Genomic DNA, 21347 nt, shown 5'->3' with positions numbered 1-21347 from the left:
GCACCATATTTACCTGACAACACTGTATCCCTTCACCCACTGGAGGAAACACCAGTTTCTTCTTTTTCCCCCAGTCTTGACTGGGCCTAATGACAAATAAAAATGCAGAACTTGCCAAGTGAGAACTTCTTCCTCTGAGTTTGACAAGACTGAAAATTGCTTAAATACTTTCCAACCCCTTGGTATCAGAAGGCTCACGCAGTACCATAGGGCACATTTAAGCCATATTTTCAGCCTCAGTGATATATCAATAGCAAATACCACAAACAGATAGAGGTAAAGAGCTGTCAGCGGCAGTTCCACTGGTATTTCAGCATCAGCCCAAGATCACTGCGCAGGCACAGGGGCGATTACAGTAATTAGCTCTTCAGAATAAAGACAGTTCTACTATTGTCAGCACAGCCATATTAACTTATTTTTGGAACAAGCTAGAGTAAAGGTAATATTTAAAGTAAAGACTTCGTTTCTGCAGTGGCTAATCCATGGATTGCTATCTACGGGGTCTCTCTTTTCAGTTCTTCTCTCCACATCCTGTAACTAGTCTCCTGTATTAAATTCCCTCAACTGAACTGTCTCACAGGGGGTTCTTCTCCCTCTCTCGTCACCAAATGAGAAATTTGCAGTGGCAGCATTATCATCCAATCCATATTTTTCTATACAAGTTTTTACAAGCTGTTTTACTGCCATGAAGCAATGCCATTACGTTTTATTGCTTTTTTTCCATTTTATCAAACATTAAGACTTCTGGACATGGGTGTGTTTAATATCCTACTGCAAGACATGCTGTAAGCAGTCTAAATACGATCAGCAATAGCATTATTATTTACTTGATCACTGTCCATGTGAGTAGCTATTTATAGCAAAAATCATTCCATCAATTCAGTTTCTTTACATGTTAAGTGATGAGATTTTAGTGGGCTGCTATGGTCTGTTTCAGCACTAGCATTTTATGATTTTAGGTTGCACCTATAATTTCATGTTCTCAAATTCTACCACATGCCACCTAGAGCTGTCTTCCTTACTTTGGCAACATTAACATATGATTAATGGACAGCCAGTAGCTATAATGAAATAGAAGAAATAAAAAGGGAAGGGCTTTATCTGAAAAATCTTCCTTCTGCTCATTCAAATAAATCCAGAAATTACTGAACACTTACTATGGGTCAAGAACCTTTTCTATGAAAAAGTAAAGATTCTAAAATCTATAAACAAACACAAGAGATGTAGAATAACCAAAATGCTCTTAGGAAAAGAGTGAAATGACTCATATTACCAGGTTGAAGGCTCACTATAAAGCTACAGTAATCAAAACAGTGTGGTAGTGGCATAAGGATTAAAAAAAAAACAATGGAACAGAATAGAGTTCAGAAAAAGACCCACATGCAATCAAGAGGCAAAGACACCAAGGCACCTCCATAGGAAAGGAAAGGCTATTTAACAAACAGTGCTGGGGAAAAGCAGATAAATGTCTTCTTAAAAATGAATCTTGAAGTTACTTCACACAGTACACAAGAATTTGAGCTGAATCACACACTTGTATACATAAAAGCTAAAACTATAAATCTTCAACAAGAAAACAAAGGAGAGTATCTTCCCCTCCTTTCCTGTAGTAACAAAGATTTCTTAAGAAGGACACAAGCAGCTCCAATATGAAATAAGCCTACCTCATAAAACTGGAATTCATAAGAATGTTTAAACTTCTGTTCATCAAAAGAAACATTAAAGAAATAAAAAGATAAACTGAGAACATATTTGCACTAAATATATCTGCCAGAAGACTTGTCTGCAGAATATATAAACAGTGCTTGCAATTCAACAATAAAAGATGAACAGCCCATCAAAATATGTAAAAAACAGACACTTCAAAAAAACCAAAAGACATAAAAGGTAACAATAAAGATTAACAACGTGTCTTACTCCCATTTTTTGTTGGCCGTAACAAAACATATATAATTTCTTTCTTTCTAGGGATGGAATTCTATTCTCTCTTCTCATTTTGTTTCCTCAAGTGTAATATTATAATAGCTTTTTGTCTCTATCCGCTAACACATTTTCAGCACCTGTGGAATATTCAATTTCCATCACTTCTCATCAGGTACTCTTGTACGTTGCTGTTGGGCAAGTAAACAGTACACATTTCCAGTAAGCACTTTTCTAATTTTTACTAAGAGGCTTTAAAATGTTTATGCCATTGAATCAATCATTTCTTTCCCAGGGATTTGTCATAAAAAAATAATTTGAAATGATAACTGAGGTTTATGAATATTATGTTAATCACAGGAGTTTTTAATACCACCAAACATCCAGAAACCTAAGTTTCACGAAGGAATAATTATTATATAAATTGAAACATATTTGTATAATGAAAGAGGAGGGTTTAATAATATGATTCCCTATATATCTAGAAACATGGAAATAAAGCAACTGAAAGGAAACATATCAAAATATATAGTTAGTTATGGATCAGGTGATTATGACATATTTTTATTTTCAGTTCTTTTATTTACATGTATTACCAAAATAAACAAACATTTGATACTACTTTTTTCATTAAAAAAAAAAAAGATCACCTGGTATGTGTACAACTTCAACCCTAGGAGTTTCTCCCTGTGGTAACTTTTCTCACTGAATAACCTTTTTGCTTTTCTAATTCATAAATATAAAAGAACCTACATGTTTTAATTTCAATTAACAGAAAGAAAGCTGGCTATGCTTTCTTTAAAGTTCGGGAGACTGAAATCTCTGGATTTCATACTGCATAGCAAATCAGGCTTCCAGTTCCTCAATCTGAATAATGCTTTGAACTGTCTTGAGAAGTTTTAGATTACTGAGAAACAGACTTGACATGAAAGGACCTTCACAACTGTAATGGATGAAAATTGTGGCAGAAATAAATGCAAATTACAATATCTGATTATGGTCTGTGTAGACTCCAAAAAGGTAATCAGGTTACCAAGCACCAATGAAGAAATCATCTTAATTAGCAGGAATGCATTTCAACCAGTAAAATGAACGGACGACGTCTGCTTTGAAATGTGCAATCACAGGAGTCTAAGGGAAACAATCTTTTCTTCCATTCAGTAATCCTATTTCAAATCTCTCTTAAAGTACCACTCTGAATATTTTAAGTACACAAAAATACACACTTTTACCATATAGTCTTGTTTGTATAATCATCTTACACAGATGTGTGAGTTTTTAAATAATTTACCTTCTTAGGAACATAAATAATCAATATTATAGTTTCAAGATGTGTGAAATTGAAGGACTGAAAATAAAGCTCTTTCCCTTTTGAGTGAAAAAAAAATACAACAGTGTAGTGCTGCGTGAGTGGTAAGGTAGGATAGGCGTGAAAAGCAAGTAACGTATGCCAGTACCACTTACAGAACAGCGTGAACTATGTTGAATAATCTTAGTACTCCGTTTTCTCTACACCAACTCCCATCCATTTCTCCTTTTCCTACCAAGGACAGGATGGGAGAGAGAAGGATCTCACAGACCCTCTAGACACTCTGTCCCAACCTAGAGGGATCTCCTGAGCTCTAAACGTTTCAAATTGCCCAGTTCTGTATCTTCTTAGACGTCTCACAGGGGTTTGAATTTTAACTTATATAAAACAGAGTCCTTTGGGGGCAATATTATCCTCTTTTTATATTTTCTGTCTCATATAATATATTCACCCTTTACCTTACTGGCTTATGCTCGACCCCCAGGATTCATTCACACTCCTTTCTCACCCTTCACAATAAGTCACTATCAATAACTCTTGAATTCACCAACCCCTTCTATCTTCATCACCACTTCTTTCTTCAGGCTTTCCAATCTCCTCACTTCTTCCTTCACCTGGACTTTGGGACCAATGTCGTGATTTGTCCATCTGTCTCCAGAAGCTAAGATTCTGGTCACCTTTCACAGGAACATCCAGGTAATCTTTCTGAACAACAAATCTGATCCTGTCTCGTGCCATCTGCCTTGACCTCTCCATTGACAGGTAAAATAGAACAATGAATTTTTAAAAGCCCAACTCTTTCTGCCCTTTCTCCGTAGCCACGTCTTTAGTCACCTTATCATCGCTCTGAACCACTGCTAGTCCATGCCCTCCTGGGCGACCCCGTCTGAGGGAATGGCCAGTTGGAGATCTCACTCACAAAGACTCCAGCCTCCTCTGTGACATTTTTGCTGATCTCCCCCATTTGTAAACACTGTTCTCCTTTCAGTCCTCACACGTGTCTTTCTCCTGGAATTTATTACGTCAGACTGATTGCCTGTTTACTCCCCACAACACTGAACTGTGGGCGCCCTGAAGACGTGGCTTTTCTACTGGTTCATTTTGTAACTGTTTAACTCAGCAGAGTGTCACTTATGGATTCAATAAGTATTTGTGCATTCAACAAATACTCAATAAATCTTCACAACTGACATTAAATGAGTGAGAGTAATGAGATGTTTTAAATCAGTATTACCTTGAATTTACATAATTCCTATTAATGAGAGACCATCAATATTCTCTGTATTTCCCATACGCAGCATGGCCTTTAATGGCCCTGCCTCTGAAGTTACACAGCGACAATTCCAATGTGCTCTATTCACCAAGTGTTTGTAAGCCCACCTGGATTCAAGGGGAGGGTACATAGACCCAAACTTTTGATGGGAGAAGTTCCAAAATTTTGATGCCATTTGAAAACCACAGCTGCCATCAAAGGATGCTGGTGAACAAACTTAATGTTTTGAAAATGCATAAGGAAAAGAATCACTTATCCTGAGTCTCTGAAACAAACTGTGTAAGTGACCAAATCGTAAGTATAGAAAAATGTCTCTTCATATATATATTCCAGTTAATAAATGAAGGATAGAATTAGAATATTTTTGCAACCCCTCCTACTTTGCAACCCCTGAAGATTCCTGGATAATCAAAGACTATTAACCAGAGAGAGAGAGAACCAGACATTATATACCCTCTTTTGGAAGAATACAGCACTACTTACAGAACAGATTTGGGGGAAAGTGTGTCTGATGAGTCTGGAACCATCAACTTGGGGGAAACAGGGAAGAGAGAAGAACACGTTACTGAGACCTGGGGAACGTTATCAGCACAGTTCAGACTCAGGGAAACTACAGGACAAATAGCCTGGTTTCTTCCATAAATAAAGGAAGGAAAAAACAGAGAGACAGATGGGTGAGAACCTACAGAGACTTGAGTCATATCAACCAATCACAGTGATTTTTTTTTTGAATCCTGATTAAAACAAATAGAGCATTAAAAAAGTGGTATCTGCAAGACAATTAGAAATTTGGGCACTGAGTAGGTATTTAGTGATATTCAGATGCTATTTTTAGGTAAGATGATGTAATTGTATTCATAAAGAAAGTCTTATCTTTTAATAACACATTCAGAAATACTTATGGGTAAAATTGGGGGAGGGTATAGGTCAAGTGATAGAGTACATGCTTAGCATGCCTGAGGTCCTGGGTTCAATCCCCAGCACCTCCATTAAAAAAAAAATTAAATAAATAAACCTAATTACCTCCCCCTGCTAAAAACAAAACAAATAAAACAAAACAAAAACAACTAAACTGAAAAAGAAACCCTTAGAAATATTTGTGGGTAAAATGATCTAATGTCTGGGATTTACTTCAAAATAATATGAGAGGAGATCATAGGTGGGGACCGAAATAAGACTGCCCATGACTTGATACTACAGAAGCCAAGTGATGGTACATGAGGGTTCAATATACCTCTTCCATATTGAACTTTTCCTATAACAAATATTTATTTTAAGAACTCAAATTTACTAATTCTCCAAAGTCAAAACTCCAAAGTGGAAATGTTATGCTGCACTTCGTGACCTCACCCGTCTGCCTCTCCAGCATCACCTACACCACCCCCGCTTTCCATCTACGTTTCAGCTACATAAAACTAATCCTAGTTTCCACAGAGGACTGTGAGCTCTCAATCCTCCAAGTGTATGAATTCTCCTTTTTCCAGAAGGCCAAGTCCCATTGTCCTCCTGGCAAAATCCACTCATTCTGTCACATCTCCTCATTGCCAATTCCAGGTCCCAGGCTCTCTGCCGTGTACCAGAGATACAGTGGAGGGATGGACACGGACCATTTGCCACTCCCACCTGGCACCCCACCCCTTCCCTGCCCTCCTTTTTGCCCTGTGAGGCTGGCCCATTTAGACTGTATTAAAGGCTCCCTTGTCCTCTGGCTCCTGTTAGAATTCACCAGAGGGAAGCAACAGCAGAAGATCTGGGGGGCAAGAACTGTAATTATGTCCCCGGCTCTCTCTCTGCCAGGCTGGCATGGGCTGGTGGCTTTCACTTAGCAAACACTACTCCTATCGGGTGGTTGTTCCCAAATAGTTCTCTTTCGGGTACAGCTGACTGCTCCCTTGCCTTTGCACCTTTAGCTCAGGAATACACCATCATCCATTGTTGCCTCTCACAAAACCTAGTCTCTCAATTAAATTCACTTCTAACTACCCAGTTTCAGTCTGCCACCTCCCTCTTGTTCAGACTTTATATAATTGTAAGCAAAAACAACCCAAATCAAAAAAGACTGTAGAAAGAACCTGACATGGATACAGACTGAAAAGTTACTGAAGATGAAGAGTTCAAGAACATTTTAGATTGAGACAGCATATGCAATGGCCCCGTGGTACAAAGGAAGCAAGGGATGCTCAGTTATACTTGACTTGAGAGGCAATGAGCTAGAAAGTGAGGTGGGCAGTGGGAAAGGATAGAGAATCAGAGAGAAACTCAATTTTTCAGTGAAGATTTAGATTTCGATCCTGAGAGCAATAGGGAAGTGTCTAATATTCTCCCTGGCCTCCCAAACCTAGGCAAGGAATCATCTTAGACATTCCCTGACAGCCTTCTACAACACAGTCAGCACCAGGAAGCTCTGACACATGGCAAACATTCAACACGTCTTCACTGGCTTAGTGAATAAATCAATGAGTAAAACACACATGACTAGGTTTGGGGCTTTCCTGGTCACCTCCAGGAACTCTCCCTTGCACATATCCTACTTGAACTTAGCCCTACTTGCTCCTGGCTGAATCTTCACCCATAACTAGCATAAAGACTTCTCGAGAGAAAGAGCTCTACATGAGTGACATCCCTGAAAATGAGATCTTTCCTAGAACAATCTTTTACACTTAACAACCATTTCATTCTAGAGCTGGCAGATATGGCAAGCAACATCGCCATGTCAGGTGATGGACAGTCTCGCCATCATAACAGTTGGTTATGCTGTTAAATCTCACTAACTCGAGGTGATTGAGGAAGTCATTATGAATACACGAGATGAGTGAGAAAGATGTTTTCAGTCATTTCAAACAAGAAATACAACTTTATTGCCTTGAGGCAAAAGGGGAAGCACAAACCAAGTGCTAATCAAGTCCAAGGAGAAGATTTATTTTAATTTGCTTTACAAACTGACAGTGTGGCCTGATTCACACCAGATGAAATGATAAGCAAAAATTTTAGTTGGTTTCCTCCTCATTCAATAGTAAGTTGGAACACACAGCTAAAACCTGCCTGAAATTGACCTTATGCTATAAATGTACCTTTTTAATGCCAGCAACAAAATTAAAACAAGGTGGTCTCAATACTGTGCACCTAAATATTCATGAACGTCACAACAACGATGTCTTTCAATATTCAGGTATTTTGTGATAATGAAGATGCCCACCTTATGCTTAAGCAGACAAGATGGAAGATGAATCAAACGACCACTTTCCTTTTTCCCTAAACACTCGAGTCCTCAGTGAACCATAAATATCAAATGGCAAGGTTTCTGCATCAATGCTGGGAAAAGACTGTGGCATAATGCTTTTTAATTAGCATGAATACTCTGCATTACATTCTGGTAGACAATTAATCAGGAAAATGAGCAAATAATATTCATTTATCTTTGAAGTTCAAACAAATATGTAACCAATTTTTTTTTTAATGACGTGAAGAATTACTTTTTGTTTTTGTCTTCTCCTAGCAACTCTATATTGCATAAAGTTTGTAAGTTGATAAGCCAGGAGAGAACATTATACCAAAGTCTTGGAAAATGAATAAACTCTAACCATGACTAAAATATATTTCACTTCAGTAAAACAGAACGTATTGCTCACCAAAGAGGCCATGGTGAATCCAATGACTTCAATATAACCATCATCATGACGCTGAGGTTCAAAATCATGGTGATCTCCCGGGTTCCCCCAGGGCATTGTGCCAGCACAATATCTGCAAGGGAAGAGTAAAAACAATTAAATTTGCTCCAGTCCTCTCATGATTACCATTAAGGATTAACTGATAGTTAGATCCAATGTTTATTTCACACAAAAACAGCTTTCTACTCTTGGTTCACACCTTTCAATAGAAAAGAAAATGGATTTATCATCTCCAAATACCAATTTATGAAAATGGGTCAAAACTTTACAACGAAAGCATGCCATGGTGCCCAGCTTTCCCCTAATTCATTATTTATCAGTATTTCTCACCCTATAATTCATACATGCCTGCTTTCTATGATATACCATGAGTTGTCAATAGGTGGTTTCAGAATTTGGTCTTGGAGGAAGACATACATGCCAATAGGAAAGGGAGTGGGAAGTGAGCTGGGGAAGCATTCAACAGCACATACAGAGTCAAGGTAAGAAGTATCCAGGACGAGCGAAGGTAATTGAACAAGACAGAGTGAAAAAGGGATGAGACAAAGGAATGATATTAGAAAGGAAGGGAAAATAAAATTGAAAAGTAGAGGAAACAGAATCCAAGGGAAGGATGGAGTAGCAGCAAGAAGAAAAAGAGCAAGGAGAAGAGGAAAAAAATGAAAGCAAGCTAATAAAAAACCTTTCCTGAGAATCTAGGCCTTCAACTTAAACAACTAAGATGAAAATACTTGCAAGGGACCATACTGAGCATAGCCCAAAGTAATCAGGAGACTGTAATATGTTTTCTTAGCCATAGATTTACATACAATTCTCATTTAAACTAAATTCAGTCTAAATAGAACGTATTTGCGGATTTTGTGTCTGATTGTCTGGTTTGCAAATAAAGGGTCATAGATCCATCCCTTCCAAAATCTTGGCTTGGGAGCCTAGAGTCTAATTTTATGCCACTGAGATAATATGCTTATTTTGAGAGTAGTTAATCTTAAATACCCCTTTCTCCTGAGGTATGTAATAGTACCAAAGAGAGTTGAGATCCTGGCTAGAAAATGCGACTCTAATTGACCCTATTTTTTCAAAGCCATCATCTGGCAATGATTTTGAGTGAATTCCATGCTGAAATCAGGCTGGATGGTTTCCTAACAGCTTTTGGGAAACTGAGAACAGGGATTTATTCAAGTCTATCATTGTTGGGGGGTGATGGGGTAGGACGGGTCAGTAATTGAGAACTAAGATGTTCAAGAGGGCTACCTGGTTTCTTAAGGATGGGTAAGTATAGACCATGCCTGTCAAACACACACAAAAACACCACAGAGAACACTAAAACCAAGTAGGAGGACAAAATGATCCAAACCGGAGATCCTTAATAAGCCACTAAGGTAGCTGTTTCTCATTGTTTGTACCTGGAAATTTTCTATAATGAAAGCAGATAACCTTAGGTCAAACAGAGGTTACATCATGCCAAGGAAACAACATGAACAGAGCTTACCTGGGTATATTTAAAAATACTATACACTGGAACTTCAGTTCCTGAATCTTTGGGGTGAGATCTGTTCCATCACACTGAAACAATCAAAGCACAGAAAGCCAGGGTTTTGAAGTAGTCACAAGACTCAACAACAACCAGGTTGACAGCTGCACATACCATGGTCTTCCCCCTTGTCCCTGTCTCTGATGAAGGAGACGCTCGCTACTATGATTGAAAATTCATTCTGATTATAACTGTCCCAGACCCTGGGCTCAGGTCTTGGTTTTATTTTGATTTAACATAAAAACAAAGCTGCTGTCTGACCAACATGTTTTTCTCTGGCCTCACAATCAAAGGATCCATCATCATTCTCAACCTTGGATTATTATTAGACATTGAGGTTTGTAGGACTGAAATTAGGATTTATGAATGCTTAGAAGAATAAAGAGGATAAAGGCACATGTCAAGGCTGCAGCAATCTCTACCACAGTCATCTGATTGAAACAACAGTCATGCTTATAACCATTTATTTTACCTGTTTTTTTTTTTGAGATAATTTGTATTTTGAAAATGTTGAACATAATATTTTGAAAACTGTTTAAAAGAAATATACATTGCATATTTTTTAAAGAAAGTATCTATTATAAATTAGTATTATCTCCATTAGTGGTTTGCTCTTATAAATTTAATCTCTTACAGACTTTTGACTGATCTTCTGAGATAAACTGCCCTGCTGGAGCTGGGCATGACCCTGGGTTCCGAGGGCCTTAGGCTGGCTTGGCCTCAATACCTCTGTGTGTGGCCCCCCTCACGGGTCAGTGCTTTCCTCAGGAGTGCCCTCTGACTAACCAAAGACAAGTCTTTCATTTCCCTTTCTCACTTTCCACTGGCAAAAGCCAAAAGAGAAACACTCTAGTCGTGACTCCAGGCATCTCAATGTCGAAGGTATAAAGCCTGCTTTTCTGTTTGCTCTCTTCACACCCTCATCCCCCGTCATCTTCTCCTCTGGAGAGAGGGTGGGGCATCCCCAGGCGCCCTGCCAATTCCTAAAGATTTCTTCAGGGGGCGTTTCAGCCCAGGTTCTGTGACTCCACTAGCGGTCAAGGAGGACTCATCCTTCTCCCAGCTGCCCTGAACGCAGCCTCATTTTCACGAGCCCTCTCATAAACTGTTTCCAGGAAATCTTACAATCCTCGACAAACAAAGTATTTCCAGATGTTATTTACACAGGAATCAAATTCTAGACATTAATTGAAGGTGTTTTTACAACACTCTCAGATACTTAAGCAAACATGAAGTCTCCCAACTGAAGGGCTTGAAATGAGTTGATAAATGGCTCTACCAGCAAGAAAAGAAAAATCAACATCTTAAATTATCAAACTTCAGTGTTGTAAGCAACTAAAACTTAAAAATAGCATGTGATACGTTAATAGCATGCAAAGCAGTACTGTTGAATTACAGGAAAAAAAACTACAGCTCATACTACTGTATTTAGAAGAGAATTCATTTTTTAAAACGTGTCTTACTTTTTCCTCCTTAAAAAACACATCCGATTCTGGAAACTCATCGAATTACCTGAGGATGGGCACCCTACAGTGTACTGAGCTTTTACAGTTTTCTTACATATTATTGCATTTAAACTTTACAACTCTTTAGAACAGAAATTTTTTAACTTTTTCCCTACTTAAAACACACGCAGAGGAAAATATTCACATGCAGATACCTTCCTGTGTACAAGCTCACGTACTGATGAATCAAAACAACAAGAATACATGGGAATTAGGGCAAGATATGCTGTGTGTAGGCTTTCATTATTGTCCTTTTTTTTTTTTTTGACACAGTATTCTTCCACACATTTTACATTTATGTGAGAGATGATTAACTATTACCCCAGAAACACTGGCTCCACCCTGGGGCAAAGATAAGACGGTTTGCTGTTCAACATACATCGAATTGCTCTAGCCAAGCCCCCATCCTTTTCATCTCATACTCAGGAAAAGATACAGTGATGTCAATGTAGAAATATCCTTGTGTCCCTCTGTGTCACAGCACAATGGTCAATAATTGTGGCTTCAAATATATGTGTTGTTACACCAGAAACTAACAAAACATTGCAAATCAACTCTACTTCAATTAAAAAAAATTTTGGTTGGACATAATATAGGAAATGAATAAAGGTGAATTAAATAATGATCCTAATTTTATTTTAGGTTTAAGCTTTAGAGTTCTGGTTTATGAACATGACTTTAGAGGATATAGAGCATCTTAATTGCAAAAACAAAAAACAAAAAACAAAAACAAGCAAAAAACCAAACCTGAAAGCTTAAATGATTTCCCCCAAAGCCACATACCTTAAAGATAAACGTAGGACTGAATCCCAAATATTTAGACTTAGTTTTTTTCCTCCTCATTGAAAAAAAAAAAATTACATAGACCAGTCCACCTGGGATATTACATGTACTGGCTGATCTCACATCTTTCCTAGTTTTTTGGCTCCATTGTGGCCTCTCTGCAAGCTTCTTTTAATCCCTGCTCTACAGCCATCCATGTATGAGACATTTATCATCAGAAGACGACCAGATGTGGGGGGGGGAAAGTCTCCAGTGGCTAGGAGACATATAGAGTTTAATTTTTCTTTCTTTTCTAAAGGGAGGCCCTGGAGACTGAACCTAGGACCTAGTGCGTCGTACTATGCATGTGCTCTACCACTGAGCTACATATACTCTGCCCCCAAAGTTTAGTTTTAATCCAGCTGACTTAAACAGTAAACACCATTCAGTATGGCCTCTGCCCCCCACTTACTGCCTCTCTGGGAAGGTACTGAAATGTTCCTAGTAATGTGAGAAACACTGGAAGAAGAGGGAAAGTTTACTTTTGGCTGGGTTGCAGGGAGCTGAAGAAACAGGGGAAGTTTGATACAAGATTGCTGCGATTTAAATAACCATCATTTTATCAAAATAAAGATCTTCATAGTTCAAGGGACCATGTGCCTTTCTAGCTTTAAAAACACAGTATTTCAGTTTTCAAGAGTCGCTATAACACAGGACACTTGCTTTTCGTTGGTATTGCATGAAAATGAAAACATCTGAAACTGATGCCAAGGGTTGTTGGTGGTCAAGTCTTTGTTTCACCTGATTTAGGAGATTTGTGTCTCAAATGTGCTTCATTGGTGATTACAAATTTTATCTGTATCCTCTCAGGCTCCTCCATATTCCTCTGTAAGCCCATTAGTTTAAGGTCATATATTTTCCTCTATTTTTCATGTGAATCTTTTGTCCTATCCCCTCTTGTCGCAAATGCTATTCTTTATTCCATGATAAACTCAAGCATTTGGTATATTCCCCTCCTTTCTTCCCCATCTATATATTTTTCTCTGTCTTCCATTTTTCTCTTTACTTACACAAGTATGCAACAAAGTCACATTTATTCCTTCTTTTAACTTGCTTACTGCAAGGAAACATTTTGTCTTTCTTAATAATTAATTATATGCTATTGTAAAATATATCTCCTAGGGAAAAGATGACTTCCCATCTCCCATGCCTCCAAGAAGCATGTTCCCAAAATCTGGGATAGAGACCCAGGAAGAAATATAGCGTGCGCGCGCCACACACACACACACACACACACACACACACACACACACACACACACACACACACACACACACACACACACACACACACACACACACACACACACACACACACACACACACACACACACATCCCCCTTAAGAACTGGGACTAGGCTGGAGAGTGAGTAACCACAAAATAATGAAATCAAAGCATTTTTCTAAAATTGGAGACCCCTCAGACATCCTGGAAATAGACATTTTTTTTGGTGAGCATCTCTTTCTACTTCAAGACCCAGTTCAACATCATTCTTTTGATGACTTCCCTGACTGCACCACGGGTACTTTTCATTTCTCCCTGTGTGCCACCAGTGTGTTACGTAAGTAGCTGAATAACAACATTTATCACATTGTTCTGCAATGAGCTCTGCGCCCTTCCCCACAGCTGAACTCTGAGTTTCTCCAAGAGTGAAGGCAGTCATCTTACTTAACGTCATCCCAAGCAACTAAGACAGTGACCAATACACAACTAGATGCTCATAAATGTTGGTTGAACAAACTAAACTTAATTCCCTTAAAGTTCTACGCAGCCCACTGATTAATCCAAGTACATAAACTGGTATTTGGGGTTCATGTTGTGGGGGCATCATATCTCCATTCGAATGAGATGAGTCAACACTTTCAATACTTACGACAACTTTAACATGTTTGGATAGATCTCTAGAGCTTCTCTGTAGGAAATCAGAAAAGGCTGCCTGTACCACAAGGAAAGAAAGAAGAAAATTCATTACATGGTCATGCCAAGTCCTTGTTTCTACATTATAGTTAGGTCCCAGGGATTCTAAATTATGCAAAAATATAAAACACGTTTTCCTTTTGCTAAATCCAAAGTAAAGTTACTTGACAGCAGAGGCTGTCAAGTTGAAATCTTTCTCTGTTTTCAAAATGTAACCTGTAATAAAATTTAAGCTCGCAGTAGGAGTGAAAAAGTAGATAATTCTAAGGGTCAGTTTGAAGATTTGTCTCCCTTTCCTGACCCCCTTCTTTGTCCATCAGATGATCTTCAACTTGCCACTGAGAGTGTCTTGTTTCACCCCCTTTAATTCTGATGCCCTCTATACAATGTTTAAGCCATACTTTTTAAAGTCAATATTTTGGAAGCCCTGTTTTTTTTTCCCTTTCTGGCCATTCACATCCCAGGATGTCCCTGAGTAGGAGGAAAAGGAAAAAGAAGGGATGTACATGTACATGTAAATGTACATTAATCTCATGTACACTTCCATGGAAAACTTCCCATGTTTTGTCAATTTCTTATCCAAATGTCAGTGCATACTGTGAAAACTACATTCTCACCAAGACTTGCCATGCATCTTTCAGTCTACCCAATTTCCCTATTCTCTAGATTGGCTATGATGTTTTTCACAAACTTAAACAAACTTAAGAAATAGATACTTACTTTTATTCTTAAACCAAGACATTAAACAGTAACCATATATAGACCCACAGGTAAACATCTGAGATGTGAGAGTAATTACTAGCATAGTATAGTCAGCATCTTTATTACCATCAGTGAACTAGTATCAAATGATATGTAATACTTAAAAAATGAAATATATACTTACCCCTGCATAGAACATTTTATTTCGAAAACGACTGTTGAATTTTTCTGGATTTGCTTCTGTGAAAGGGAAAAAAGTAATAGTATAGTTACAGAGACCTCATTAAAGGTGGTGAGTTAGATTAGCACCTCTGCTTCCTTTTCCTCCCTCCCCATCCCACAGACCCACCAGCTTCATTATCACTGTCCCCTCAGTTACAGGCAGTTGGCATAGTTGTCCAGTGCTACGAATGTGTAGCCCCAAACTGGCAGCACCAGCATGAAATGAGAGCTTGCTACAATGCAGATTATTAGGCTCTACCTCAAACCTACTGAATTAGAATTTCTGGAGGCTTGGGTCTAGGAATCTGTTTAACAAGCTCTCCAGGTAATTCACATTCACATTAAAAGTTGAGACACTCAGGACCCTATTCAAAATAGACAGCTGGCAGGGATACAAGGCAGGAGTGAGAGAAGAAAACGGGAGGGAGAGAGGGGAAGGGGTAATTATTTCCTTTGTCCTCCACAGGACATGGCTTCCATAAACTATGAATGCAGCTTCCAAATGTAATTAAATAAGGGGAATTTGGATAAAAATGAATGGGGAATTTGCTTTCACATTTTTGCAAAAACTCCTAACTGCCATCTGTACTCTTGTTTATGACAGGTCTGGAAAAATCATTTGACTTAGTGAAGGTATGTAAGATATGTAAAATATCTATCTTTATAGATACATAGAGAAGACCTGCAGAACGGACTCAGGGCATATGACAGCAAAGACTCGGACAAACGGTTTAATTTTGAGTTTGCTCCTGGGTGTTATACAAGTTGAGGACCAGAAAAAGATTAAACAAGAATATGCATCAGAGAAAGTTCACATGGATTCAAGGGATTATAAAATCCCCAAACGAAGTATTATTTCCTTACATTCTTTCTAATAAAATTCCAAGACATTCCAAAGGGACACACGGTAAACGTTCGCCTTCTGCTATTTTTGTCCCATATGTTCACTAATCCCATCTCAGGACTAGGTCTTTTCTCACTAGACAGCTGACTGGCTGGCTGAAAGTCTCCAAATCCCCACCCTGCTTTTAAATGGGAGTCCTAACAATTGTTGTCTAGATGAAGGAAAGTAGCAAGAGTTCACACAGACTGGACAGATTTAACGCTACAAAATCTCAGGAAACAATCCTGGACAAATGATTATTAGATTATCCTCATGATTATTAGAACATGCTAGCATATGACATGGAAACTAACTACAGGTTTTAAAAAAGGTAGTATTTTTGTAAATTGACTCTTGAGAACTTTTATTCATTATGGTTTCTGTATTGCAGACCTCTCCTTAGAGATGCACTCTGTCCTACCAGCTAAGTATTCTAACCCTAGAAACAAAATAAAAGGTAAAAGGTTATTTTCATAGAATATAGTAAACAAAAAGAAGATAAAAATGGTCCTAAATGCTCTGCCTCCCTGATTCTATCTATTGGCCCCAGAGTTGACCATTTTTACACTCCAGGCTTTCTTCAGGATAAATTTAGCAGCTGAATGACAATGTTGTTTTGGTCTTTTTGGACCCAGATCTGGGTAGATACTATTTCCAGGTACATTAACTCTTTCTTGCTTTATTGGAGGCAGAGGCAAAATGAGAATAACTGTTACTATAAAATTTATTGTATGAACATAGTCCCTAATTTAAAACAAACAAAATCAGATCTAGCTATTGAGCAATTTATAAGGAGAAGTGGAAAATGGGACCTACAGTTCTGGCACAGAACTTTTTCAGAGCATCAATGTTCACAGCTCTTAAGTGAATCACATACCAACTATTAATATTTACTTTTTTAAAAAAATAATATATGGTTTGGAGAATATTCACATCTCTATGGAGTTTTCCTATAAGCCTTGGAGAACTGAAAAAGCTTTTCTTCCTTTAAAGAAATACATTTTTTTCTCAAAAGATAAAAATTATTCTGTAAGACCAAAGAAGGACAAATAAAATTAAGAAATAAACTGCGTTTCTGGTGTTTTCATTCACACACTTGAAAACAGATGTAATTTAACTAGGTAAAATTCAATGAAATAAGTAAACCTAAAACTAGAGCTCTAACAAGACGTCTGAGAGGGGTCAAAAAGATAGAAAATAAAGAGGTAGGGGAGTCATACACCTGCTTTGGCTTCGAGGGTAGAAAAGATGTGATGTAAATTGTTACCTCTCTGCTACTCTAATAACATAATAGTATATTATACTATTGACTCCCAGATTGAGCCTGCCTTGGCAATTGGACCCTTTTTCCATTTTTATAGCCACCCTATCCCAAGCACAAATCAGGTTCAGAAACAAAGGTTGGCTGTAGCTGAAAGAGATGTCTGCTAGTGTGTTGGAGCTTTGCCACTCTCTGCAGAAGCCAGGCCATAAGCAACCAAGGGATAGCCTTCAAAAACAGTACTCAGTCGTTCCTCACTGGCCATTCAAAGGATGGGGCCAAATGACTGAATATATCTATGTGTCTGTATAAGACTTAACATGACTCTGAGAAAGACCAAGGAATGTAGACCCCAATTATATCAAGAAAATGGGCATAAAGAACTGGGAAAGGTCCAGTAAAAAAGCTGAAGGGCTCTTGTTCCTTAAGGAAGTTGTGTTCGTTCATTGGTATGAGATAAATCCTGAAGACCATCCTCAAGAAATGCCAATAATACTTAAAGTATCCCAAGACCCCAGGAGTGGAGTACGCATGGCTTCTTGCTGCAGTTCCTAGACGGCCCGTCCTCCTCTTTCACAGGAACAGGGTGTGAGATGGTGAGACCCAAACACTCACTGCCCGTGGCTATGCCATTAACCTATTTACAATCTGATTGGACACCACCGTTAACTGTATTAGTTTTCTATTCCTGCAAACTTGGGCAGCTTAAAACATCCACTGATTGCTTTATAGTTCTCTAGGCCAAGTGTGGACTGGGCTCTCCTAAGTCATCTGCTTTGGGCCTGAAGAGGCCAACATCAAGGGGTCAGGAAAGGATTCACTTCCAAGCTCATTCAGGTTGTTGGCAAAACCTTTTTCCTTGCAGTCACAGGAATGAAGTTCTTTCTTCTTGCTGGCTGTTGGCTAGGGTTCATTCTCAACTTCCAGAGGTTGCATTCCTCGGCTTGTGGTCCCCTCCAATGTCCAAGTCAGATAATGGTGCATCAAGTCCTTCTCACACTTTGCCTGACTTCTGCCAGAGCTCTCTGTTCAACCTTCTACTTTTGCTTTTAAGGGCTCATGTTACTACATTAGGCCCACTCAGATAATCCAGAATTATCTTCCTATCATAAGGTCGGCTACTTACTAACATCAGCAAAGTCATTTTGCTATGTAAAATGACATAACCAACAACTATGACACCAAATGGCAAAGTTCATGGAGACCAAAATCCTACCTACTATCGTCTACCTTCTGGCCCCCAGGATTGACGTCTTTCACATACGAAAAACACATTCCTTCCTTCCCCTTCCCAGGTCCCCAAAGGTCTTTTCCCCATTATAGTACTAACTCAAAAGCCAAAAATCTCTTCTAAATCTCATTAGCTCAGACTTCCCAGACCTCATCATCTAAATCATCCAAATGATTTGGCTCTGGATGTAATCCTTTTATAACGGTGATGAGGCTCTGGGTATAATCCATTCCATTATTTTAATATGTTCATCCCATCCTTATAGGCAACACAGTAACATATGTGCCATTAGAATGGGATCCTAAATCCTTCTTTTGTCTATAATTGGTCTTGCCTGTTAGGGAGATATTAGTAAATATAAGCTCAACACTATGTTTATAAAAACCAATAAGCAATTTGGACCCCATATAACTCACACATCTTCCATATTCTCTGCGTTGGATACTTAGACAATCTTAAGACTTCAGTTATGTATACATAAATGACTCCAAAATCTATGCCTACAGTAACATTGCCAGCTTCAGTTCAAATGGTTTCCATTATAAACATCTTTTCTTCCAACATCATCGCCCATTAAGGACAAGCATTTTTACCAACATTATCTTCATTTTTCTAACACCATTGCAAAAATCTTTCATTATGTATTAATGGGTCATCTAACCCATCTTTATCACAAATTCATTTGTCCCTCTGTACTTTTCTTTCCTGTCTGAAATGCCCTCACCCACTTTACTTTGTTTATATCATACTCCTTCTTTATCTCCCAGCCATGTTACCTACTACCCTTTCTGGAAATCTTCCCCTGATACCTTCCTCCCACCAAGAGTCCCCACCAAACTCCTGTATAATTCACTGCCTATACAACCAATCTTACCCTTACTGTATAGTCCCTCCTACTTTTATTTACCTCTTTATAGATGGAGTCTAACCTCCAATTAAACATTCCATTCCTGTAACAAATATTTATTGAGACACCATTGGACTTGGCGCAAGGACGATAAAAATAAATAGGATGTAGTCTTTTGCCCTCATGGAGTTTAAAGTGGGGGAGACAGTTCTGATAATGAAAAATAAAATGTCATTTTGTATCTGCCATACAAAGATGTCTATATAATATGAAATGGGGGTCCAACATAAAGGGAATGATCAGAAAAGTTCCAGAGGCAAGTACACTTGAGTCTTAAATGATGAGTAGATGCCACGCTGAGGTTCAAGACAGAAACAAAGGTTACAGACAGACAACCTTGGACGGTGAGAGTTTCTCAAGGTAAACTGTACTTGAGTCTTACTACCTGGACAACAGCCGCACAATGGGTCCTTTACAGTAAAGGGGATGATAAAATTCAGCAATCCATTGAAAATAACACCTTTTTAAAGAAATCTGTCAGTTCTCCGTATCAATCATGAAACATTCATAATCCTTGGAAACATGCTGATCTGCACTGTCTCCGTATATTCAGTGAAAACAGTAAATCTTACATCAAATTTAAATGCTGACTCCTCTAGAGTTATAATTGTATTTCCTTGACCTTGTAGCATAAGGTTCAAATCCTCTGAATAATAAGTAATTTCAATGAAGCAGTAAAACTTAAGCATCCAATCTCAGACTAAGAAGTTTCGATGTGTTTAATATCCTTCATGGCCGAAAAAAAAAAGGCAATCTAATTCACATAGCTGGCAGAGTGAGACCTAGCTTTGCTACCTGATAACCATAATCATTGTTAACATGGCTATATATTAATAGATTGGAATATTTTCAATGTACTTCCTCAAGCACTGTCATAATGCAATAATGATTAAAGTACTGGGCAAGACTCCAACTGACAATTAAATGACCAGTCCTATTAAATCTCTAAATTCTGTTCCAAACGATTGCATGTTCCGATATGAAAGCAGCGACAGTTCAGCCATGCGTGGCTCAGCCACTTTGAGAAAAATTTTAAAAGCATCTGTTTTCCAATCAAATGAAGTATACCTTCTTTCTATTCAAATTATTCAAATGCTTGCATTCTTTATATTCAGAATCAAATTGTTAAGACTATCTTCACTCCTTACTTGATTTTCTGATAATTCTAAAAGTATTTACACAGTAAAGCCACTAATATACTGTCTCAAAATAAATGTCATTTTCATTGTCCCCTCTAAAAGAAATAAAATATCACTAGTAATGCAAAAGTCTGCATTTGTTCCATGTCAATTTGATGGGTTATTTCACAGCTGCCAAATTTCGCCAAAAAGTATTTCTGCAATTAATTTTTTCAAGATTCTGCCTTAGTGAGATTTATTACCCATTCCATGTAAATGGATTAGCATAATTCTCAATTTAAAGTACTGTATCTTTTTCAATAATACCTAATAGGTTATTCTATGCAAGCTCATTTTTTTATAATGGCTCTCATGATGAAGCTTTGAGTCACTCTCCAAGTATGTAATGGCAACTGATACAAGTTTTGTCATGAAGTTTCAATCCCTGAGTGGCTGTATTTGAGAACAGGTTGAAGTCTCCACTATGGTACGTGTCGCTTGAGAAAAGTCACTCACTGTCTACTGACAAGAATAAATAAGTCCACCTCTTGCTATCTTTCTTTTCTTTCTGCAGATGAACCTGAGCGCTTGACTATCCAGGTAAAAATATGAGAAAAATCCAAATAAACGGAAAATAGTTTGTTTTTTTTTTAAATAGCTTGAATAATTATACCTTTCATCATAAATAATAATTTTTTTTCACTTAATGCAAAAAGAACAGACTAACAGATACTGAGAAATTCACAACTCTAGTCCAGGCATATCAACCAAATCTGGTCCCAATATTTTGTGGATATTCATTGTGTACCATCTCTATACCCTCTCCATGAACATGGTACTCATTACTCTCCATCCACATCAATCCTCCCTTGTCAGCTCTTCAGTGGCTGTTTTTCCTCAAGGGTCCCAGGCTTACCTCCAGGGGAAATGTTTGCAATTCCTTCTCCCATTGCAGGAAAGCCCTTACACTAAGTCTCAGCAATAAAGTATTCAAAGATGAATGCCTGGCATCTTTTCACTAATTATTTTACAGTCACACAGATGCAAAACTATGGATACAGAGATATACCACAATAAT

The 21347-nt window shown here is 38.1% G+C and overlaps 1 protein-coding gene across 2 annotated transcripts in view; it reads right to left on the bottom strand.

Annotated features, from left to right (window-relative positions):
- The window catches only part of DGKI (diacylglycerol kinase iota), a 395126-nt gene that overhangs the window by 135793 nt on the left and 237986 nt on the right, over positions 1-21347 (bottom strand). For both annotated transcript variants that reach the window (XM_064487331.1, XM_031455444.2), the window contains exons 16-19: positions 14832-14887; positions 13902-13964; positions 9660-9733; positions 8132-8243 (exon numbers count right to left, since the gene is read on the bottom strand). In XM_064487331.1, coding sequence (XP_064343401.1) covers positions 8132-8243; positions 9660-9733; positions 13902-13964; positions 14832-14887 — 305 coding nt within the window. The remainder of the gene's footprint in view (positions 1-8131; positions 8244-9659; positions 9734-13901; positions 13965-14831; positions 14888-21347) is intronic.

This window comes from Camelus dromedarius, chromosome 7 (genome assembly GCF_036321535.1).
Source record: "Camelus dromedarius isolate mCamDro1 chromosome 7, mCamDro1.pat, whole genome shotgun sequence".
Taxonomy (NCBI): Eukaryota; Metazoa; Chordata; class Mammalia; order Artiodactyla; family Camelidae; genus Camelus; species Camelus dromedarius.
The sequence above is the reverse complement of the archived record's forward strand: the minus strand, read 5'-3'. Positions and strand labels throughout refer to the sequence as shown.